Source organism: Larimichthys crocea, chromosome III (assembly GCF_000972845.2).
Source record: "Larimichthys crocea isolate SSNF chromosome III, L_crocea_2.0, whole genome shotgun sequence".
Classification (NCBI taxonomy): domain Eukaryota; kingdom Metazoa; phylum Chordata; class Actinopteri; family Sciaenidae; genus Larimichthys; species Larimichthys crocea.
In genome coordinates, this window is record NC_040013.1 from 9,243,594 (window position 1) to 9,267,044 (window position 23,451).

Below are 23,451 nucleotides of genomic sequence, written 5' to 3' on the forward strand. Positions count from 1 at the left end.
ACTCTTGATTAAGATAACCCCTGGTGGCATGCATCATCATTGTCGAGCATTTACTTGAAATGCATCACATCCAATCGCCCTGTGTACATGCCCTGTTTCAGGCCTCCATGGATCTCAAGATACTTTTAAGATTTATGACCATCTAAACGTCTGTGCTTTGCCAATGTGGAAGATAGATTAGACGGAAATCCTAATCAACTGTGATGGAGAACAGATTGGAAGACTTAAAATCCTAACTAGTTGTGACATTTCATTGCATTCCAAACAATGATAGATATCAGAGATTTTTTTTTACTTCGTTCAGTGGAACTACTCTAAGTTTTACTTGTCACCATAAGGGCGGGGGATCGAAATGAACTGATACTGAACCCCAAATTGCTCCTGAAGGCTGCGCCATCAGTCTGTTAATGTATGTGAATGTGATTAGCTCCTGAACTTATGAGTAGTTGGCACCATGCATGGCAGCCAATGCCATCAGTGTATGAATGTGTAAATGAATGGGTGAATGAGATATGTAGTATAAAAGCGCCTTGAGTTGTCAGAAGGCTGAAAAGACGCTATTTAAGTGCAGTCCTTTTACCATTTACTGGTCCATATCAAACATAGGCTTTTCACTGTAATATCAAAATATATTTTCTGTACAAAGTAACAAGAATAGAGGTTAAAAGTCAGACTCTGCTTGCTCTGCTCAACTATTGACTGTTGACAGTCTTCTATTTTGAGATGACATGATGTCTGGTTGCTCAGACCAAGGATTTTCAATATTATCAAGGCTGCACAGGTCATTCTGTAAATCGATTTAGCTGTTTAAGATAGAGTCCATCATGGTATTCTGTCGTCCATTGGAATGACGAATAGATCTTAGCTGATCACTAGTCATGACCACAGAGACTTTGGTTGAAGCAATCAATGCTACAGCACTTTTGATAACCCACATGAGTGTCACTTCACATTTAAGACAGTGACTTCATATTTTTTCTGTTTCTTTTTTTTTTTTTTTTAAGCATAGACAGATACACACTCCACCAAAAGAGGCCGTGGTCTAGGCTTTTGCTTTTTGTTTACTGTTTGTGTTTGTATCAGAACATACGATCCAATTAATAGATTTGATACTCAAGGATAAAAGCAACCTGTCACAAAGAGAGCTGAAACCGAAAACCATGTGGCAGACAGAAATGCTCGAATGTGTCTTTCTATTGATTTTCTTCCCAATATTTACAGCAACGATCTGCCAGATAATGTGGAGGTGTCACAGGTGGTGAAAACCATGGTGAATGCGCCTGGCTTTGGGACTCGCTGCATGAATGGAAACCCAATACCGTAAGTGCTTTTGAGTAGACAGGAAGCCCTAAAAAATACAGTTAGTGTGCCCGCATGCATTCATGCCAATTTAAACGTATAAAGTGTGATGCTTTGCAAGTGGTTTATGTGTGGCTAGAAGCCACCTGCGTCTCCACATATGCAAACATTGAGCTACACATGTCTGAGCATGTGTCTGTGCCTCCTTCAAGAAATCCTGCTGCAGAAATAAAACAAGCTGTGAAAAGCAGTGCTCTGTGTGTGTACAGTATGTTTGAAAGCCAAACGACCATCCTGTTTAGAATAAGTTGAATAATGAATACCTCTTTAAACTTGAAAATGAAATGGAATTATTACTGAGCTTTGGGCCCCACATAGTTCACAAGTGCTTGTGCATAACAAATGCTGTGAGTGACTTACTTTGCGGAAGTTCTTCAAGAACAGACCCCTTATCTTTCTTATTCAGAGGTATTATCTAGCAGCCTTTAAAATATATATGACTTATTGTCTATACTAAGTGAGTATGAAGAAACCCCTCCTGTTAACATAATATCTGTAATATTTGGTTTTGATCCCTTTCATTCACTTCACTAGTTTCTGAGCTTCACTCTAAGTGTTTTATGCTACAACAGTTGCAGTTAAGATAAGACAGCATATTCTGCATATGATTTTCTGCAGATGTGGTGGGCAGGTGTCAATTATCACCAATTAAATGCACATATTTCCTCCATTGTTTTCTCTTAGGAAGTTACCGTGTTCCTCTAGTGGCTCTGATTGGTTCACTCCATCTGTGGATCAGTCTATCACTGACATCTTCCTCAACGGGAACTGGAGCATGTCTAATCCTTCCCCCAACTGTCAGTGCAGCACTCCTAAACGGACAATCATGTTACCTGACTGTCCACCCGGTGCAGGAGGGCTCCCTCCACCTCAGGTTAGTCTCTCACACTGGAGCTTGTGGCTTTTGGTAGGAGGTTACTGTGGTAGTTGGATCCACCATTATGTGTTTTTAAGGTTTTAGTTTTGATACCCTGAACTGTGTCTGTCTGAGGTTCCTTGAGCAAGACGTTTAAAACCTGCCTGAACCCTTGACTTCTTGGTAAAATGCCTACACTTATGAATGTGTGTCACAATGTTATATAAGATATACTGCAGCAAAAGTGTGGAATGTTTTAAATATTAGAAAATACATCAGTGACACAACAGTAAAAAAAAATACTTGTCATGGAAGCTTTTGGCTTGCAGTCTGAAACTCCCAGTCAGCATCATTTTGATTTGAAAATGTAAAGGTACTTACTAACAAGGAATTTGCATTGCATTGCAAAATGTAAATCAGCCTTTTGTGCTGCCTCTCTTTTGTGAACTAGTGTGCGTGCATGAAAGTAGGCCCAAAACTGATTCCACTGAAAATATACTGAATTGGTGAGTGAGAATGCTTCAGCTTGTACCTGCTAAAAATTCTGGTAAAATATATCCAGGTATATGCCATGCCTTTGACCTTTTGGCATCTTTTAGGACATTTTACTGCATGCACTACCCGAATAGACTTTACAAAGAACTTCAACTTTTCTCCTCACATCACAAATCCTGTGAGATTTGCATCTCTAATCCTCCTGAAGTCAATACCAGTCCTTTATAGGCCATTACTTTAACAATATACATGACCAAATGCAGCTAGGGCAAATGTTTCACGGTCTGACCCAAAGCGGCTTCATCCAGGTCGGGATCGATGGGCATGCCTGCCTACCAGCCGCCACCTGCTGACTGAACCAATCACAATAAAGAGACAAAGCAGTGTCTCGTTTGGAGCTAACTGGTTTGCACTGCTGTCTCTGCAATGATAATGAGAAATCTAAGCTTGAGAGGGAGCAGATTGAGAAGCTGCCAACTTCACTCTAATGTCATCTTATTAGAGTTGGCTTTGTCTGTTTACTCAGGTTTTGTGGCTTGTTCCTGCATTTCAAGAGGTTTGAATTTGAATGTCTCATTCCTAACCCTACCTAAATCTGCCAGTATTCTGTTCCTCTTGGACTTTTACAATGCTCAAGGATTTGTTTGTGGTAGTTTACCCCAGATGGAGGGAGAAGGAGATTTGGCTACAAAACATTGCGTTTATCACTGGTCTGGTAATACTTGATGTTGGTAATCTTGCACAGTCATGCTTTCTGTTCACATGCAGTAGCATGCCAGATGAACTGATGGCAAAACGTGGCAACAGTTTGACAATCCTAATGGATGTCTTTGTCATACTGAAACAACATTTCTGCAAAATATTTCAGGAACTTTCAATCAGCACTCGCAAATCATTTGGGGCCGTGAGGTGATAACTCAAGGTGATTGTGCATTGGTGGGCAGTCTTTGGTGTAAATGGATTGCAGAAGTGGGAAGATGTGCCTGCAAATCTTGCGTTATGTGTCTAGCTAGATGTAGAATCAAAAGCCAGTCTCTAAATGTTTCACTTCATAGAGACTGGGAACATTCTCAGAGCTTTCATTGCTAATATTTTGTGGAAGGAGTTACAGAGGTAAAAGAAAATCTACTTTGATAAAGGAATACAAAGTCTTTAGGGTAGTGACATGTAGAAGTCATGTGCTTGTTGAACATCTAATGTGGGACATCCATTTTCAGTGTTGATTGTTTCAGGTTGTTTCATGTCCTTGCATGTCCAACTACTTTGCATTTAACAATCCCCTGATGATTGGTAAGAATATGTAGGCTGAGATCTGCTCCTACATGTGCATATATCTGTGTTCTAATGTTTTGTAACATTCACAAAAGTCCTTCATATGTATTCATCCATTTCTCAATAGCTATTATTGGCTATGATGAAAAAATGTTCCATAAATCTTCCACTTCAGTGAATTCACTAAACTGTGGCCTTCATTTATGTTTTTTGGTTATAGTTTGTTATACAGCTCGCAATATCTATATTGAGCACTTATATATATCACACAATATAGTCACGACATTGAACATCTTAACAAAGTTTCTTGCCCACACACTTTATCTACACACAATCCTACTGCTTTTTACCAACTAAACATTATAATGAATTGATAAATAGCTTAATGGTTTTTAGAAAATGATTGCTCATTTTGAATTTGATGTCAGCAATATGTTTTAAAAAAGTATGGACAGTGGCAATAAAAGTTGTGAAACGGGAAAGGAAAACACCCGGTGGAACATCTTACAAGTTAGTAGTCTGAAAAGAGCATCCAGAGAGGCTGAGTCTTTCTGAAATAAAGATTGTGGGTTCACCACTCTGTGCTGGAAAATAGTGCAATATATGTTTTATTAATGTAAAATTGCATTGTCTGTAGTTCAAAATATCATTAAAAGATTCAGAGAATCAGAGGAAATCTCAGCCAGGCATAATTCGGTGAAACAATGCTAAACCACATCCTGCACGTACCTGTATTACATCAGGGCTCACCTATTGAAAATGTTTGGCGCGTTATGAAATGTAAAAAACAACAATGGTAACCCTGAATTGAGCAGCTGAAATCCTACTTCAAGCAAGAATGAGAAAACATTATACTTTCAAGATGACAACAATTGGTCTCCTCAGTTCCCAGATGGTGATGCAACAGAGTGGCAAACGCCACCCTGTCTCAACTTTTTTGAATCGTGTTGCTGATGTCAAATCCAAAAATTTCCAAAAACAATCCAATTTGTCTATTTTCAATTAAATACGTTGTTGCAAAATTTTGCCCATGCTCACTTTGTTTCTTTATATACAGTATATGCATATTCTGCAACATGATATGCATAATATATCTTTGCTGAGGATGCAGAGGATTGTTAGGGGAACATAGCAGGTCAACAGTATATACCACAGAAGTGCTGTAGATTCTCTAAAACCTGGGAACCTAAAGATTAATCTGAGATGCAGCGCAGCACTGTGTGCCAGGTTTTTGTAGTCATAAAGTAACTGAAACATTTTGAACTTCTGGAAAAAAAACTGAATCTTTTTGTGGCTTTAATCCAACATTATTATGCAAGTTAAAATACAGCAACGTGGCCTAAAGCCTTGTGAGTGAATACAGTTTAAAAGTCATGAGTGACTTAGAGCAAATGTGTATTTTTGATGTTAGAATTAAAATACCATTATATCTCATTAATGTTCCACTTTATGGGGGAATAAAATTACACAATAAATAGTAGTAATGCTTCCCTGTGGTTGAAAATGCCTTACAAGTTTTTGAAAGTGTCAGTCCTTATATGTCTATGATATACGTTTCAACAGTCACTTTGCAAAGCAGCAAAGCTTCTTTCAGCTTCAGTTCTTAAGAGAAGTGAGGGAGTGTTAAGAAGAGATATTCTGGCCAAGGAAATATTCACACATCCACATGCAGATATGTCAAAATTTTATTTTCTTAGAACTGCAATTGCATTTTTCCCTTCAGTATTTTAACATACTTGGGAGATGTCATCTTGGAAGGACAAATGGGACATTCGTTTAAAAAAAAAATAGACTCTGAAAAGCCGGTGACTTCCAACAGGCAGGACATGAAATGACACAGTTTGAAACAGCAGGGCTCCTCCGCAACTCTTTTATTTCCCCTTCCATTCCCCCTATACCTCCCCTATACAATAGTCCACACTATGTCATGTGCCATTTCACACCCTCCACAGATCTGTAATGCCTCGTTGAACTTGTGAGGCTCTCTGTGTGCTCCTTTTCTGTGACAAGGCCATCCAGGGCCACATTAATGGAGCGACTGTCCAGGTATCGTGTTATAGGATGATTGTTGAGACAGTCAAACAAGAGAAGTGCCCTTTGTGTAACCTTTTCCTTTTCCTGACGTTCGGTCCTAGCTTATGACAGCACTGTCAAGGAGTCTCCCATTTGTTGAGACGCTACTTGTATCTTTGTATCTTTCTGGTACCTGCTAGGCCATCAAGGTCTATCTTTCTAACCTTCTTTTTTATTTTGCTCTCTTCCTCCTCTACACCTGCTACTTCAAGTAAAACCAGTCTCACTCAACCACCTGAATCTTTGTCTGCTATTTTATAAATTTCCACCGCTTTGCTACTTTACTGGATTTTTTACTTTATTGTGTTGTGCTGTGGTCGGTACTTTTAGTACACTTAGCCTGAGTAAAAACACCATTTATAAAGGCCAATTCTTGCCTACATCTTATTACATTCACTTGCATCATTTCTCCTTTATTTACAACATCTTATTTTGTTCCAATCCAGATCCTCTAAAAGGATATTAAAATGGACTCTCATTTTTGCATAGAAACAACCTTGAGGACATTGAGTTATTATCATGCAGCAAGATTATTGCCAGTCATCTGTGGCTGAAGGAACTTTGAATTTAGGATAAGAAAGTGAAAAGGGGAGCATTTCTATGCAATACACATGCTGTGAACAGTCGTGTTTCTCTGTTCATCACCGCCTTTTTGCATAATGCAACACTTTATTTATTTGGCAGGGGTCAGTTTTTGTGTAGCAAGCTTTGCTGCCTTTTATTTCATCATCTGACGGTTTGAAAGATTTATAAAGTGTGTGAGTTCATGTGGCAGAAAGAGACTGTAATACAGCGGGATTTTGAGATAGAAGGACCATTTCTTTACCAGTCTAGTTTCTTTATAAATGACAGTGAATGAACGCAATTTGAACACATAACCCTCTACACCTCTCCAACCTTATTTGTCCCCTGTTGCAATGCACCAGTGGCCCATAACCCATAGTTTATAGTTTAAATTGTAGCATAGTACTTAAGGTCATGAAATAGAAACACACAGTTTTATACAGTGTGGCCATCATGCTGAATTATACAGTATGGAGTCCAAAGAGAGTACAATTCTTGCATGTGGTGAGGTAGGATAAATATTGTGACATGCTGCTCAACACACATATGCACTTAGTGAGTGCATATGTGTGTTGAGTAAGTATGTATGCCCATGTGCAAGGGAATGTGTGCATTTTTTCATTGGTTACCTGTAGAATGTGGTCCATCGCAGGGGGCCATACATTAATGCAAGTCCAAGGCAGAGACCACCCACAGAAGCTGAGCACATTGTGAGGATGTATTCCCTTTGACCTGAAAGCTTCCCCTGTTGAATAAATCATGACAAAGTGTACCAGCTTCACACTAGTTTTCTTTTTTATCTTTTTTTTCCTGCCCATCATCCGAATATGCCCTTGAGAAACTACAGAAAAGACGAGAGAGAAAAAAACATGGACACATCGCGGCAGGAGGTACTGGGAAATCATTGTTTCCATGGAAATGGCAGGCAACAGTAAGCCCATTATCAATTCTGAGGTATTGACTCTCGTTCACTGGTGATATTTAACCTTCATAGATGAATAGGCCGCCATGCGTGCAGAGGAATTGATAAAGCCGCCACGTTCACTGAATTACGATTGATGTCTTTATCATTTGGAGACTGGCCTAACTACAGCTTGCTTGCAAATTACTCTTCTTGGCCTCATCTATCAGGCTGTTGAAGTTGGGCATTGGCTTACCATTAATGTGAGGGGGGGAAAAAAAGAGTTCTGCAAGGGAAGGAACTACCATTATCTTATTTAGTTTGTTGGCTTGAGAGAATAAAGTCTTTCAATTAGAGTCTTTGTTGCACCTTGAGAAAAGAAAGCTTTTGTGTGTCCCATTCATTTAAAGGATCTACAATGCTACATAATAATTTTACAATGTCAAATGTTCATAAAAAACTTGGCCAAAGTTTCAACTAATGAGGTAAATGTATGTAAAAGTGGGCAAATAGCTGAAATTTCAGACTTTGTGTTCCAATGCTTGGACATCGGCTCATCATGGAGGTATTTAATTGGTCATCTCCTCCAGACACAGCACACCCACAGAGTACAAAGGCACCCCAATCCACCCACTTAGTCTGTCAGCTTTTATATTTTCTGGTTTTCGTTCTGATGTCCTCCAGCTTCTCTGCCTCAGTTCTTGGTGATTTACAGAGTTTGCTGTTGGAGATATATCTTTACCTCTTGGTAAGTAGTTAACTGCTAACAAAGTGGAAGTTTGGGGCACTGGTGCTGAGTCCTGATACTAGAGTTGTATTAAACACCAACACTCCCTTAGTGCTCTGAGCTCCCAGTCCAGGCAGAGTCAGCTAAAAGAAGAGCTAAGTAGCTAACGGCAGCTACAGTTAATGTAGCCAACAACATGTAAATCCATCTGTCCATCAGGAAACTCTATAAATCACTGAAAGTTGAAGCAGTAAGTTGAACTGCTGGAGGACATCAGAGGGAAGACTAATAAATAAATAAAAAATAATAATAAAATATGATCCAGTTTCACCGAAACCATTGAATAAATTCATAAAAGTTGTTTTTCTGAGCCCCCCAGAATCTCTCCGCTCCAACAGGCTCTATTCTTTTTCCAGCCCAGTTCTCACCTCATTTTAGTCTGTTAAACAGTATATTAATCAAATTCAGTGCTCCATATCGCTATTGTCCAAGCTGAGTTTCTGAAGTGGTCATATGCTGTCGAGCACAACGGCAAGGGGTCAAAGCAGTGCTCACAGGCGGTCGGTGCAGCCAGTCAGCAGGCAAAAGTTGGCCAAGCAGAGGAAAGTGGGCTTTTTAGATGTGGGGGGCCTGAAAAGACAGCTTGTTTCAGACAGAGGTTGAACTGAGTGGCTGCGTGAAGGGCCAGTATAAGATTAATAAGAATGTTTTCAAACTGTGAGTTATGCAAAGCTAGTTCTGGAGTTTCAAAATAAAAAAAAGAGAGCTGATAATGAGCATAATAGGACAACTTTAAATTCAGAACATAAAGTGAGCAGGACTGACCTGATCATGCCGGTCAATGAAGCCATAATGAATCTGTAAACTTTACATCTGTGGGCAGGTTTTTTTTTCTACAACAACAGCTGTTGGATAAGAACAAATCCAGATCAGAGCCGAATCCCTGCCAGCCCATACCCGACCCGGCGAACACAACAGCCTGACACATCCTTTTCCTGCTGGGCCCTGTTGATTTGTCATTTTGACTCCCAACACCCACAGATCCATTTTAGTGGAAAACGACCTGTCCAGAACCAGCCTCTCAGCAGAAGGCAAGAGATGCTCGAAAACAAAAGCAGAAAGGTCATTGAATTGTGCGGTGAGGCAAGTGGCGGGTGAGGCAGTGCTTTCGCTTTGTTGCGGCTAAACAGAACAGAAGGTGTCCAGATGAAAATCTGTCATCGGTTGTGAATGTTTGCAATGTCTCTAAACTGGCACAGAGTAGCCAGAGCAGCTTGTAACTGCATGTTTGTGATCCAGCGAGTGCTTTACACACCACTTCAGCTATTATCTAATGGCATTGTTTGGTTCAGTTTAAAATGATTGTTGTGATGAGATCATATCGGACATAATCGCACAACACAATACAATGTGCTGAACTGAAGAGCTGCTCCTGAAATACAAATAATGAAACACCTACACACAATTACGCAAGACCACCTGTCACTTCCACTACAAACTCATCACGGTGTAATGACTTAAATGATTTCAAAACAACTTCACACATTCAGAAACATACCGTTTTGCATGAAAACCCAATTAACCTGATCACCATGTGGCACAATTTTAAGTCAGACCCCACACCTTAACTTAACATTAATTATAGAAGATTCTGCTTTCCTGCGATTGCTTTTCTTTGTGTACACAAGATGAAATTTGAATTTTACCTTAGGTACAGCGTGATATAAACAGTGCCAAGATTAATATGAACACAGCACAGTCTCTTATCTCCCCAGTGCTCGAGTATGCCAGCTCATTCAACAGATTTGATTACTCCTTAGTTTACATTTCCCTCACCCCTGTTTGCTTCCCCAGCTATCAAGCTACCACTGTGTGTTGGGGAACTGATGTTATGTACAGAATGCCAAGCACATTGATGCTGTTCCCAGGTAATGAACAAGAGATCCAGGCCTAGCTGTTGCACAACCACGTAATGTTCCCATTTCAGTCTTTTGATGGCGGATATGGACCAAGGCCAAAATAATTAGACCCACACTGACTGTATGCTTGAGCATAAACTCATTGTACACACAGCAGAGTATAAAAGCTCTTATTTTTGGTGTTGTTTGTTTCTGAGTTCCTGTGGCTTTTCAAAAGAGAAGCATGTTTGTTCAGAGATAAGCCAAGGTTGCTGTGCCGTTCGTCCTCCTTATCTCTGATTCATAAGCCAGATGGGTCCTCTTCTTCCTCGGCTTTCTCCTTCTGTTTGTTCTTTGACTAGTGATTGGAGTTCTCCTCCTCTCGTTCTCTTTTCTCCTCTACTCTTTTAACTTATGCTTCCAACCTCTATCCACTCCCGCTCTTTCTTTCTCTACTTGTTCTTAGCGACTTCTTTAATCTTCCTAATATCTCTCTATATTCCCCCTCCTTCTTGTTTTACCTCAACTTATACTCATCTCTTCTTCCCTTTACTGCTATCTCTATACCCAATGGAACTGCACTACCATATAGTGTAAAATGCAAACAAACAGTGATTTATCTCTGAATGGAGTTTTGGACGCAGGGATGAAAATATAATGCCAAAAAAAAACAACTGATACCTGGACATTTACTCCTTACAAAGAATGGGTATACACACAAAAGTAATTGACACAGGGGTAACCGATTAAACAACACAGCATGTCTACCTAAAGTACATCAAGCTGTTTGTACAGAAGGGTAGATAACCAGTGTAACTAGGGGGTATGTTAGTAAATTGCGTTGCAGTCAGGGGTCTCAGTTGTGCTTTATCAAGGATCACTCTGCTAATTAGCATACTGTTACCTCTCTAAATAAGTAGGGCTAAAGCAGCTTGGCATCGGCATGAGTGTGTGTGTACTGGAAAGTATCAGGCTACACATCATGGAGCGTATTCATGGTGCTATGTCGCACCCTCCCTTAATTGGATGTTTGAATGTACCCATTTATCCACAGAAGGGCATCTAATTAGGGTCCTTTGACATTAGACACAGCTTTCGCAGCTTTGACGGGGGTCTAGATTTCTACCAGGCTTCCCATAGCCAGGCTTAATTGACTATTATGATAAGGGTTGAGAGCGTGTATTCTACGGTGTTGTGAACAGATATCACCTGCAGAATGTTCTTCCTCTTAGGTTTTTGTTGATTTTTGCATCTGCTGGATGAGTTTTTATGGGTGGCTGAGCAGTTGTGCCTGCTGGAGTCCCTCTGTGGTGAGGTCATGATACTTCTCTTCACACAGGCACAGTTAAGTCCTGCGTTTTAAAAAGTTTTATATCCCAAAGTCAAAGGAAAAACTGCTGCACTTAAAAGTATATATATGTAGTATGCCTCAGTATTATGTGTTTGACAGTTTTCTATATCTTAAACTTAAAGATGGGTTACAATATTTTTGTATTAACATAATTGATTATGTTTAATGTGAAAGACGTCACTCCCTATAATACTAAGCATGTGGTAACAAAGTTGCAGAAAGATTTCAGTAAACTCTTTAAGTTTCATGGGACATTTTGGCATCTTTAATGTTTTGGTTTACTCTCATGATACGTAAAAGTTTTTAGCAAATAGATTCTAAAAGACAGAATTTGCACCATCTACGCTACGCCAATAGCAATAAAAGTTTTAGCAGCTTAAGAACCAGAATTGTTAGAAATCATAACGGAGCCTAAAAGAAGGTTACTTTTGAAATTGCATTCCTCTGCTGGCCGACAAATGAATACTAATGTTTCTCCATATCTGCTGGATGTATGAATGGGCATTAAAATGTTACAACATATTCATATTCACAATATCAACTTTATAAGGTAACAATATCCTGTTTGTCAGTTTTGTGATCACAGCGTGTTGTGCTGCCCCCAAGTGGCCAAAAAAAACATGATGAATTAATTATCAAAGATTACGCTCAAGGTCAATAAAATATCACAAATGGCAATGGCAACCATTGAAGTATATCTAAGACTTTTTTTGTCTTTGTTTTTTCAGAGGATCCAGAACACAACAGACACACTGCTGGATTTAACTGGACGGAACATGACAGACTTCTTGATCAAGACTTTTGAGAACTCGGGTAAAACAAGGTAATGCATGTCCGTGCAAGTGAATCAGGGTATCATAGTGCATTCATGTATCTGGTAGCATTTTAGAGACGGGTCACTCTCCTCTGGTGCGTTTGCTTTGGTCAAAGATATCTTTTCTGTTGTTGACACAAAAAGAAGGAAATAAAATTACTACCTGGGCTGCTGTTGTGGTGTTGGTGCATCCACTTTTAGAAGGTCACTTGAGTGTAATATGAATGAAAGGGGAAAAAAATCCTGCACACTATGCTATCATTTCTATCTCTACATGATATGCAGTTGTCATGCAGTTGTCAAACCCTGCTGGGCCCTCTCTGTGATGCGCGTCCCTTAACCTGTCATTTCACTGTATGAAAACATTCACAGCAAACTGTCCGTGACAGAAATGATGAATTGTGAGTGTTCGGTTGATGTGATTGTTCAACAAATGTTTGGTCATGTTTGCAGCACATATTCATTCTCACTGTAATGTCTGCTTTTACTGTACAGTAAGTCTGTACTTCATGCTTGTGTGTGTGTGTAGCTCTGCAGAGTAAGTGTAAAACCTGTGTATATCCTTGTTATTACTCATATCTATCATATCTTACCTCCCCTTGAACCTACCTCTGCTTCTCTCTGCCACTTCAGGTACGGAGGGATCTCTGTCGGAGCAATCAACTCCCAAGTCCGTCTGAACGAGGCAGCAATCGAAGCTGCGTTCAGGGATCTTAAAGACCTATTCAGTTCACTTCAGGTATGTAATAAATATTTCACACAGCCTGTTGATGTCAACATGATTATTTGAGTAGCTTCGAGACATCTACAAAGACCCCTAAAGTTCAAAGTCAAAGTCTAAGAACGTGTTCAAAAGTTTAAATGTGAGCTTTGTTAACCGTATTTAAATTTGAATTTCTCTAAGTTGGACTACCACTTTGGTCCAAAATCAAATACCTCAACAAGTATTGGATGGATTGCCATAAAATGTGAAAACATTCATGGTCTCCAGATGATGAATCCTACTGACTTTGATTCTTTTTCTCCAGCACCACCATTAGTCGTTTTGTTAGATTAACAGTAATTCTAGCCACATGTAGACCAGATATAGTAGATCCCATCATGGCCAGATGGTGGCCAGTGTGCATATTAATTAGCTATTGTGATGTAGTTTTATCTTTGATCTCAGGATAGCAAGAAAATGCAACACAACCTCTGGCAGAGACTTTGATAATCCTTTAATTTCTCAAAGATTTTGATTCATGACCAAATATCTGGAAAATGAATGATATTACCATCACTAATTGTGTTTAAACTACGGCGTGTTAGCATTAATCTCAAAGCAACACTGTGCCTCAGTGTGGCCTCACAGAGCCACCAGCATGGCAGTACAATCGTCATCTTTTCATTAATGTACTGCACGCTGATGTTGATGACACATCTATTTGCCTCCCATTGTCTAATGTCCCCAAACATTATTACTAGTGCTGTCAAAATTAACGCGATTAATTTTAAACAATTAACGCGTTAAAAAAAATTAACGCAATTAACGCGCTTTTGTTTACTTCCGGTGGCGGCTGACCAATAACCTTTTTGAGCGCTGAATCGTACGTCGGCGTCGCCGCCATTTTGGATGTGGCAAAGTAGAGCTTTGTTTCCCAGATATATTAGTGTGTGTGTGAATGGGTGTATAAGAGGCATTAACTTAAAGCCCTCACGGAGACTGCGCCCTGGGCGGTCGCCCACATTGCCCATAGCTAAAACCGGCCCTGCTTGTTTTAGTTCACGGGCAGATCTGCCACATCCAATATGGCGGACGCGTTAACGTATTGGCCGCAATGGGACCAACCTGCTCAATGAGGCGTCTTGTATATGTCTATGATCTATCCTAACTAAAGGAGAGTCTATGGTGGAAAGATGGATAAGGACGGACTTTTAGGGGGAACATTTCATTTTAAAAAGTTGCCCGACGGCTCGTTGGACAAAAAAAGGCAATGCACAGTTTGCAAAGCGAATTAAATTCCACAGAAGTAAAACGACTTAACATATCACCTCAAAGCAAAACACCCTGCTGAAATTACCTCCACGGGACCTCCCAGTCTACACTACAGGAGTGTGGCACTCGTCAGTATATTTTCCTCATTCTGGCTTTTTTCTGTTTGCACTGTGCATATGTGCACCTTAAGCCAATAAAATGAATGAATTTAAATATACTTCTCTGTGTTTATTCTACATTAATTTGATCATTTTACATCAATAAATATTCATTATAAGCTTCAGTCTCAGAAAAATGCAATTTAATTTTGATACATTTATTGATAAATTAATCGCGATTAATTACAGAATTTTTTGCGATTAATTAGTTAATTTTTTTTAATCGATTGACAGCCCTAATTATTACATTAATATAACTCTTGAGACATCGTGATGTGTTGACAGTGCAGATCAGAACTCCTGGCCTGGCTTTGCTTTGATACACATTAACCTACATAAATCATCAAAACTTTAAGTCATCCCCAGTATTGAGACTTATGTCTTGTAAATCTATGTCCAATATCAAAAGCTTTATGCCTGAAGCTGTGCTTGAGAAACCGATTTTCTGCCGTCAAGGCTGCAGTTTGTCAGTCATCTTTTGAGTTGGAGTCCTAACTGGAGCACAGCCTCCTTTCTTCAGTGAGCTTTGTATCTTGAGTACAGGTGATGCTATTTGTCGTGGACTCTTGGACCCAGCTGAATTCTTGAACGACTGAATAAGTGGAACGAAAGCGAAGGAAGCGAGGAGGAGAAGAGTTTAGATTCTTCAAATCCATTTTGTTGAGTGTCCATGGCAACAGGCTATGATTGTCTGTGTGTTGCTTGAAGAAATGGAGGAATCTGGGTCTTTCAATGCACACTCACACACACAATCGTGCAAACATTCTCACTTTCAATTCATACACATATATATGTGTGTATAAAGATCTACACTGAATATGCAGTTCTACACTCAAGCAGTGTTTCCTGAACTTCACATCAACTCACTTGTCCCCTCTGTGTATCTCTCTATCTATCTGTCTCTCTCAGTCTCTCTCCTGCATACACACAGTCCCTCATTAACATTTCAAATTTGGATGTTCAAACTACTTTGAGATCAGCACATTGCTTCGCCCTCAGGCGTCTCCGGTCTGATCCCTACCCAGGCTCCCTTCTCTGTCTCCTGGATCTCTGCGCTAATGTGACTTTAATTCGTGCAGCAGCGATGATGTAACCCTAATGGCCAGGCATTAGCTGTCCCAGCTCTGCATTCCTTGTTATTAAAGTGCTACACTGTCCTTGGGAAATGTCTGGCCTCTCGACTGCTCAGCAGGCATCGTGATGTGAGACGTTTAACAGGAAGTAGCGTGTCTTTGCACTCTGAGCCACCTGCGACTGGGAAGTGGGCTTTGAAATTTCTGTTTAATTGCATTTCCCGTGTCTAGCAGGTAGGAATAGGATAGAAAACAAGAAAGCCTGTGTGCTGGGTGTTGTTTAATTACTCCGAAAAATTGTGTCCATGTCACTACTGTTCTCTGAAATGTTTATTTAACCTTCTCAAACAACATTTCTTTTTTTTTATTATTCATATTATTCAGAGAAATAAGCCCCTAATTTAACAAACCATGAAGTCTTTCCTGGCAAGTTCTCAATACAATCACACACACACATACAGTATGACCACAGACCATTTGACCACCGAACTGTGCAGACCACACTGGAACACTTGCCAAAAAAAGTCACCACACACTCGAGTGGCTTTATTGCTGTGTCGTTAGCCGTGCCACCAGAAGGTCCGCTGGCCAAACCAGCCTTGTCATTGTCCTTGAGCGAGGAGGAGTTTGTCAAGGATTAGACCCAGGCAGCCGCTGGCCCACTTCTCATCTTGTTTTAGCCACTGCTAATCCTTCAGGAAGGCCGCCTATTGGCGTTGCCCGTTTGCTGCTTGGCAGGATGCAGACTGGAGAAAAAAAAAATAAAAAAACACATAAAGATACTGCAAAGATTCCCTCCCTGACGCTGCAGGAAGCACTGCGGACAAGAGGAGGAATCTTGTTGTGTATGAATAGGTAATGACTTGGAACAGAGGGGTTGTTATTTAACATAAACTCCTGTCAGCGTAGATGGGGGCGTTTTTTGTTCTGTTTTTTCCACACTGTGATATGACATGGCAAAAAAAAAAAGCCCATAACAATAAAATAATAAAATGTTTTTCACAGTGTGGTGTTGGCTGAGTGAAGGATTATGGGAAGCTACAGTATGATCTCCTGAGTGTCTTGTCCTCAGGTAACTGTCTTGGGTGCTGGAGATATCTTTTGTGACCATTCCTTTCCACGCTCTTGCTCTTTCAGAGCAGACAAGCACTTGCACATGAGCACACTCTTGCATTCTTGGGATGTCTTTCTTGATTTGTCTTGTCTCGTCTTATTTTTTTTCTACCCCCCCCTACCCCTCTCCCCAGTTGTCATCTGCACTTTTCCACCACAGACCTCTCCTCACTCCATGCCACATCCAACGGCACCCTTTTTTCTTTTTTTTTCTTCCCACCCTCCTCACCTCCGCTATAGCCCTATGATGAAGGCAAGAGTCCAACAGGAGGTCCATTTGCATTTATATCACACATGTAATGTGCTCAGTGCTCCTATGGCTGGGGCTGAACAGCATGGTATCAACATGACACTTTGGAAATCGCATGCCTGTCATCTCAAGCCCTCATCCCAAGGCTCATTTCACATGAAACCTGAGTGGAATAGAGCCGATTTTTAATGCAACCTGTCCAGGCTACCCTCTTTCTGCCATTTCCATCTCCTCTCCTCACCTCACCACAAAACCCAGCTGTCACTCTGTACTCTGTGGAAAAATACTGTAACATGAACACTCGGAGACCTACAAGTCAAGTCGTACTGCTGAAATCGGATTGCTGTGTTAGGTAACGAGGCGATTTCTGTTGCTTGTGAATTTTTTTGTTTCGCGTTCTCTCCCTCCTCTCGTGATTTTAATTATTTCGCACTATTTAATAAAACAGAAAACGTCAGAGGAGGGAAAATAACAGGGGACACATTTCTCCCCGAGTCTGTGCAAAATAAGTGGCTCAGCACACCCAAATGCATTCCGGAAATCTTAATTCTTGTCTCCCTCTGCCTCATGTTTTGCATTTCAAAGAGCAGTAGTGGTTTTCCAAGTGTATCCAATTAAGTCTCCAACTCAGTTTTTTTTTTCTTGTTTTCCTCATCTTCATTAGGATAATGTGACTGATCAGATCCTCCCGAAGGCTGAGACGCTGCTGAAGAAGCTGGGAACCAGGGACAACGTAAAGGTATTATATTAATTGCCGTGCGCCCCTTTCACGCTAGTGTTTGATTTGATCCAACGAGATGAAAGTTTAATGATCTCTGAGGGGAAATAGAGCAGGTGCAGTCTGAAGTTTGGGGAGAGGAAAGGTGGTGATTAAAAGAAACAGGACATAGGCAGAGACCGTGAACGCACAGACCCACCTAATTCTGCTCCACTCACCTTTTTGCTGGCGCAGTTTGCTTAATTATGAAGTTATGATGCCATAATGTCCTAATAAACATTTTCGTAGCACCAGACCTATATAACACGAAGGAGATGAGTTAATAACGACACCTTGGGTTATGAGTAGACGGCTATAAAGTAAGGGTGCGGCATGATGGTTCAGTCTATTAGTGCAAATACTTTGTCCTTATCCAACTCAATAATTAAAAGCCTCTTTTGTTTTAAATTAAATAAGCGCAAGGCCAGTAATAAATAAAGGTAATGTGTTTTCATACTGTAAAATACAGCCTCACACATAATTACATGGTTTAACTACATCACTGGTGGAAGAAGTATTCGGATCCTTGCTCCGCAGCAAAATATACTTAAACTACGAAAAGTAGTTTAAGTATATTAGTTCTGCAGAAAATTGTCCCCTGACTGGTGTATTATCATATATGACATTATTAGATTGTTAATACCGATGCATCAATGTGTAAGCAGCGTTTTAATGTTGCTGCTGAGATTCACTACTTCATATACAATTAGATCATTAAGACAAGTGGTTCACAAGATAAATCAGAGAGGTTGTGACATGTCTAATGTACGGTGTCTGTGTTTTGCTACATGGTGGACTGACTTCTGCTCCTCTGCTACTTTACTCTGCGCATGCACTGAAAGTGACCTCACAGGACCTTTTCTGAACTTACCTGTAGCCTGGATAATAATCATATAAGCTGTGATTATCAGAGCAACAGGTTGACGTTCACATCCGTCATGAACACTCTCGTGTCTCCTCAGAAACCATTTAAATGACTCACAGAATTCCACTTTTTTTTGCTGCAGTCACGTTCCACACGTGTGCACACTAGAGCGATAGCAGAACTCAGTCCACGCGTAAACAGATGTTACAAGGATCAATTCTAACTTCATGAGTCACAAACCATAGCAACAACAAGTGTGTCCCAGCCGTGTTCAGTGTCCTCCTGAGACACTTCCGTTGTTGTTTTCTGTTTTTCACATTTCTGTACTGTGGTATGTGTGTGTGTGGTTTTTTTGCTGTTGTTTTTTTTCTTTTCTATAACCTTTTTTTGTTGTAAAATATTGGATCATGTTACCTCTTTCCAGTTACGTAAACCATTTAAAACATGTGAGACGTTTGGAGGGGAGATGTGTCTTTGGAGAGACTGCTCACAAACTAGAAAGGGTGGGAACTACCGCTCCAACCTCCAACCATAACAGTGTATTGTATATTTTAAGAAATGTGTATTAAAAAGTAAAATATTAATCTGAAAAAGTATTTACTATCTGCAGCTGTCACTTAAACAAAGTACAGAACTACAAAGTAGCAGCAAATGGAAATATTCAAGTAGTTCTCAAACAACACCTCTAAATTATATTTAGGTGCAGCACTTACGTAACTGTGGAATACTTTTGGATTTAATGTTAAAATTGAAGTTAATATCTGACACACATATTTCATATTCCATACTGAGAATAGAGCCTTGCTCCTCCTCAAAACAAGTGATGTTTAAAGTAGCTTCAGAAGAGTAAATGCAAATGTGGCTTGCCATCGTATCTACTCATATTTTTCAACTCCCTCGCGTTTAGCAGACAAGCCCGTGCGCTTTACTATCTGTTATCTCGAACACATCAAATGATATTTAAGCCGGATGTCTTTCAGGAACAATAGAATATTAAACATAATATCAATTTTAGTCATTGTGTCTGAGATACGGCAAGAACAAAGACAAAATAGAGTCAGAAACGAGAAGAAAGAGACATGAGTACGTGCGTGCGCGCACATCTGCGCGTGTGCTCGAGTTTCTCCATATCCTCCTCTGTGATGCGGTGTTATGTTAGGCTGACACTCAAACACCATCCACTCTTAATTAGCGCTGCACTATCAGCGGGGTGTCCTCTCTCACTCCCACTCCCTTTCATCCATTCTTTTTCTTCTACACCCCAGCAGCCACGAACTCGGAGAATCACTTACATTTAAAAAGGAAGTGGGCAAAAAAATGTTGTTTTTTTTTACTCCGTCTCCGCAGCGAGCATGCCACGACATATCGAGATTTGACAGTCGTTGAAGGCCTTTATCTTCTATTAAATGAAATAAAAAGGAATGTTTGTCAGCTCCGTTTGCTCATTTCTATAGAACAGTATGTTCTGGAAATATTTTTTGAGAGATCATTCAGAGATTCTTTTGTGCTGCAAGTGGATAAAAATCTATTCTCATCTGCAACAGGTCCACACTCATGACTTATATTTGCTTCTTCTTTCACAACCTGCATGTTAAAAATTTCTCCATCCAAATTCATTGACCAGATGTAGTTGCTAGGAGACATATCAAGCAACAGAATAAGCCTCTGCGTGCTGTTCTCTGCGCTAATGCTCCGTCTCTACCTCGGCAGGTGTGGTTCTATAACCAAGCATGGCACGGCATGCCGTCCTTCCTCAGCGTGGCCGGCAACGCCATCCTGAGGGGAAATCTGCCGGCAGGAAAGGATCCACGCCAATACGGTATCTCTGTGTCCAATCACCCCCTCAACCTCACCAAGGAGCAGCTCTCCTATGCTGCCATGTGAGTAGTTCGGCCTCAAAAAAACTTGAAATTATCACATCCCATGTGCATCATAGTGGTCCAGGTCAGAAAATAAGGGCAGGAACATGGCCTCTAAAATGTAAAATATGGTGTTAATGAGGCTAGTTTGCATAAATACTGTAGAACTTTACATTTTTTACATGTAGCACATGAATAGTGTGTTTAGGATCTAAACACGTTAACAAAACTGTTAGCACACACTGCATTTATCGAAGAAAACTGCATCTGCAAACCTTGTGTGCAGTTTCCTTCTTGCATTGCATTTTGCCTCTCTTCCCGGAAAAAGACGTTTTGTTTTTTTTCCACCCCCCCTTTCTGACAATACATCATCAGATGCAGAAGACAGACCTGAGAGAGATAAGACAGAGCGAGAGGGACAGCAATGGAGTGGGAGAAAGGAAAAAAAAAAAGCACGGAGACAGCACAGACAAAGGGAGAACAGATGAGTAAGAGACAAAACAATAGAAAGCGTAAGACAGATAGATAGTTGAGTATGCACAGATTTGGAGGCCCACGGGAGCCCCTTACGAGGATATACCATTTTTTTTCTCAAGCCTTCTCCCAGGGCCAGCAAGAGAGCAGCTCCCCATGAGAATGAGAGATTAATGACGTGCTAAATCACAACATATGGATATAACTGCTCGCTGCGTACTGTGCACTGTTTTGTTCCACGATTATGGCTGGCAATTTTAAGCCTTTGTTTATTCCCTAACATTATGTGTTGTTGATATTTTAGCATTTTGTGCCTGTTCAGAGATGCCGACATGATCAACACTTTTAATGGGAGGTAGTTGGAACACATCCCGCTCAAGCAAATTACCATGCAGTGCCATAACCACAACTCCTGACATTATGCAGGCATTTCAGTGGTTGCTACCAATCACCGCAAAGTAGCAGTTTTATTCCATACTCTGCTGCCGTTCCGGCCCAATCTTTAGTCGGGTATTTATGTAGTGATCAGGTGCTGATGACAGCCCTGAGTTAGAGAGGGAGACTGTGCCGGGGTTAGGAGGTAATTACGACGGCTTGTCTACGGTAGATTCAGGATGAGCCCTTTTTTCCTCTCAGCCTCTCCCTCTCTGTGCTGAGTGTGACGACTACAATTTATGAACTATGATTTCCAGATTAGCTTGGACACTCCTTCATTGTTGAATAAGTGTGCAGGTTGCAGACAAGAATGGGGGAAAGAGGGGCAAGGGACTTCTTGAGGAGATGACGAAACATCACTGTGGAATTCGCCTAAAGCTCCACTTCAGAATTTTTTATACGAACAATGGATCAACAACAGTCATGTGTATTGTGGAAGCTGACAAAGAATTATGAACCTACTGTGTAGTTCCTCTCAGGTCAGCAGGGTTTTTTTTTAGCCTTATTTAGCTTATTGTTTTTGTTTTAAGACCTGCAAATTCTACTTATTCTAGTTTATTATTTTCAGGAAGGTGGTGGAGAACAAAAAGAGAGTTCACGGTTTATCAGGTATCCAGAAAGATGTCTCTGAATTCTAATGTTGCTCTCCGGGTGCTGTATGTGTAAATAGGCAAATGTGTAGTGATTACGAGATCATGGAATAGCACTGCGTGATGAGCATGACAGGAGGGATGCTTGGCTTTATCTTCAGAGAAGAACTCAGTTCAGAAATTATGCATATAACAGTGTCAGAACTCTTTAAGTTGCAAAATCCATTATGAAAGTTGATGAATGGTAAAATGCCCACTTTTTTAATTATTTTTTTTATTTTGGTCTCAAAGTCAGTTTGCTGTCAAATACCTGTCAGTGTGGTTGTGAGGTCTACTATAATTTGCTTGTCACCGGCCCAAGTAAAGTCCCTGAATTACAGGGAGCTATGAAAACCATCAATAACGGAAAGTGTTTCCCTGTCCTGTTAAAATAATCTGAATTTCAAGGGAACGTCAGACCTTAAAATGAATTCATATTTCCCGGTGACACTTCTCGGCGAAACAATCGCTGAAGCTGTTCTATCAATAATAATTCATCACTAATGACTTGTTCCCTCTCCAGATTCTGGACACCAAAATTGCACCACACCGTATAATTTTGAAGCGACGCTCCCCTCTAGTGCACTTCGCGACCAATTTTAATGCAAGTGATGTCATGAGCCACAAAAGTGTGGTGGAGTATGCAGATGCAAAGAAAGGCGATGCTTAGCCCCTTTCGAAAATTACCACTTCACTCGCACGAGGTCTCTGCTGCTTCATCTGCGCTGGCACATAAAATAGGGCCTTCCAGTTTTCTCTGCCATCTTCTGAAGTGACAGGCATTGGCACCATTTCATTATGGAGATATATGTATCGCTTCTTAATAGCCGAGGACCATCACTTTGGCAACTGACTTCTGTTTCCTACGACCCTGTAGAATTTGATGTGTAATTTACTTGCAATCAGTGAATTAATATTGTGTCTGATTCGTGCATGCTATCCGTAACAAAATATCCCATTTAAAAATCATATGCAGTTGATCTACCAAATGAACTTTCTTCTGTCAGAACTGAAATGGTTCTCTAGATTATCTTCACAATACTGCATAATACAAAAAATGACCCGAATGTTGAGCCCGGAGCTTCAGATTTGATGATTATCTCTCGTTCTTTCAGTGGCCCTCCTACACTTTAACATTTCAGGGCTGCGCCCCCCAGCCACTGTCATTGAAAGAAAAAACCTAAAGGAATGCAATACATCCTGTAACGCTTTACTCCCACAGCTCATCTTTCTTGCTCTTCCATTATTAGTTAATTAGCAGATTGCTTGTCCTCCTCTTCACAGCAATTAGCCAGCTTCAAGCATTCAGCATTAGATCATTCACAGCTTTGTCCCCTACATTATCCCCCCACCACCTCCTCCACCGAATCCCTGCCGCCAACCAGCGCACACTGCCCTTGAAACCTGTTGAAATGTGGGCTGGCACCCACTGCGGTAAATTATTTTATTTATGTGTTCTAATTGCGTCTGGTTGGCGATGATAAATACAGCCACGTAGCCACATGGGGTAACTTCTTTAATATGCTAATTACACGACAGGAAGTCTTGTGAGA

At 40.5% G+C, this 23,451-nt stretch overlaps 1 protein-coding gene across 1 annotated transcript in view; it reads left to right on the forward strand.

The window, feature by feature from the left end:
* LOC104933941 (ATP-binding cassette sub-family A member 1) overlaps positions 1–23,451 on the forward strand; it is a 152,075-nt gene that overhangs the window by 77,235 nt on the left and 51,389 nt on the right. The window contains exons 31-36 of the mRNA XM_027278008.1: positions 1,222–1,320; positions 2,044–2,233; positions 12,225–12,319; positions 12,944–13,049; positions 17,544–17,618; positions 20,212–20,381. Coding sequence (XP_027133809.1) covers positions 1,222–1,320; positions 2,044–2,233; positions 12,225–12,319; positions 12,944–13,049; positions 17,544–17,618; positions 20,212–20,381 — 735 coding nt within the window. The remainder of the gene's footprint in view (positions 1–1,221; positions 1,321–2,043; positions 2,234–12,224; positions 12,320–12,943; positions 13,050–17,543; positions 17,619–20,211; positions 20,382–23,451) is intronic.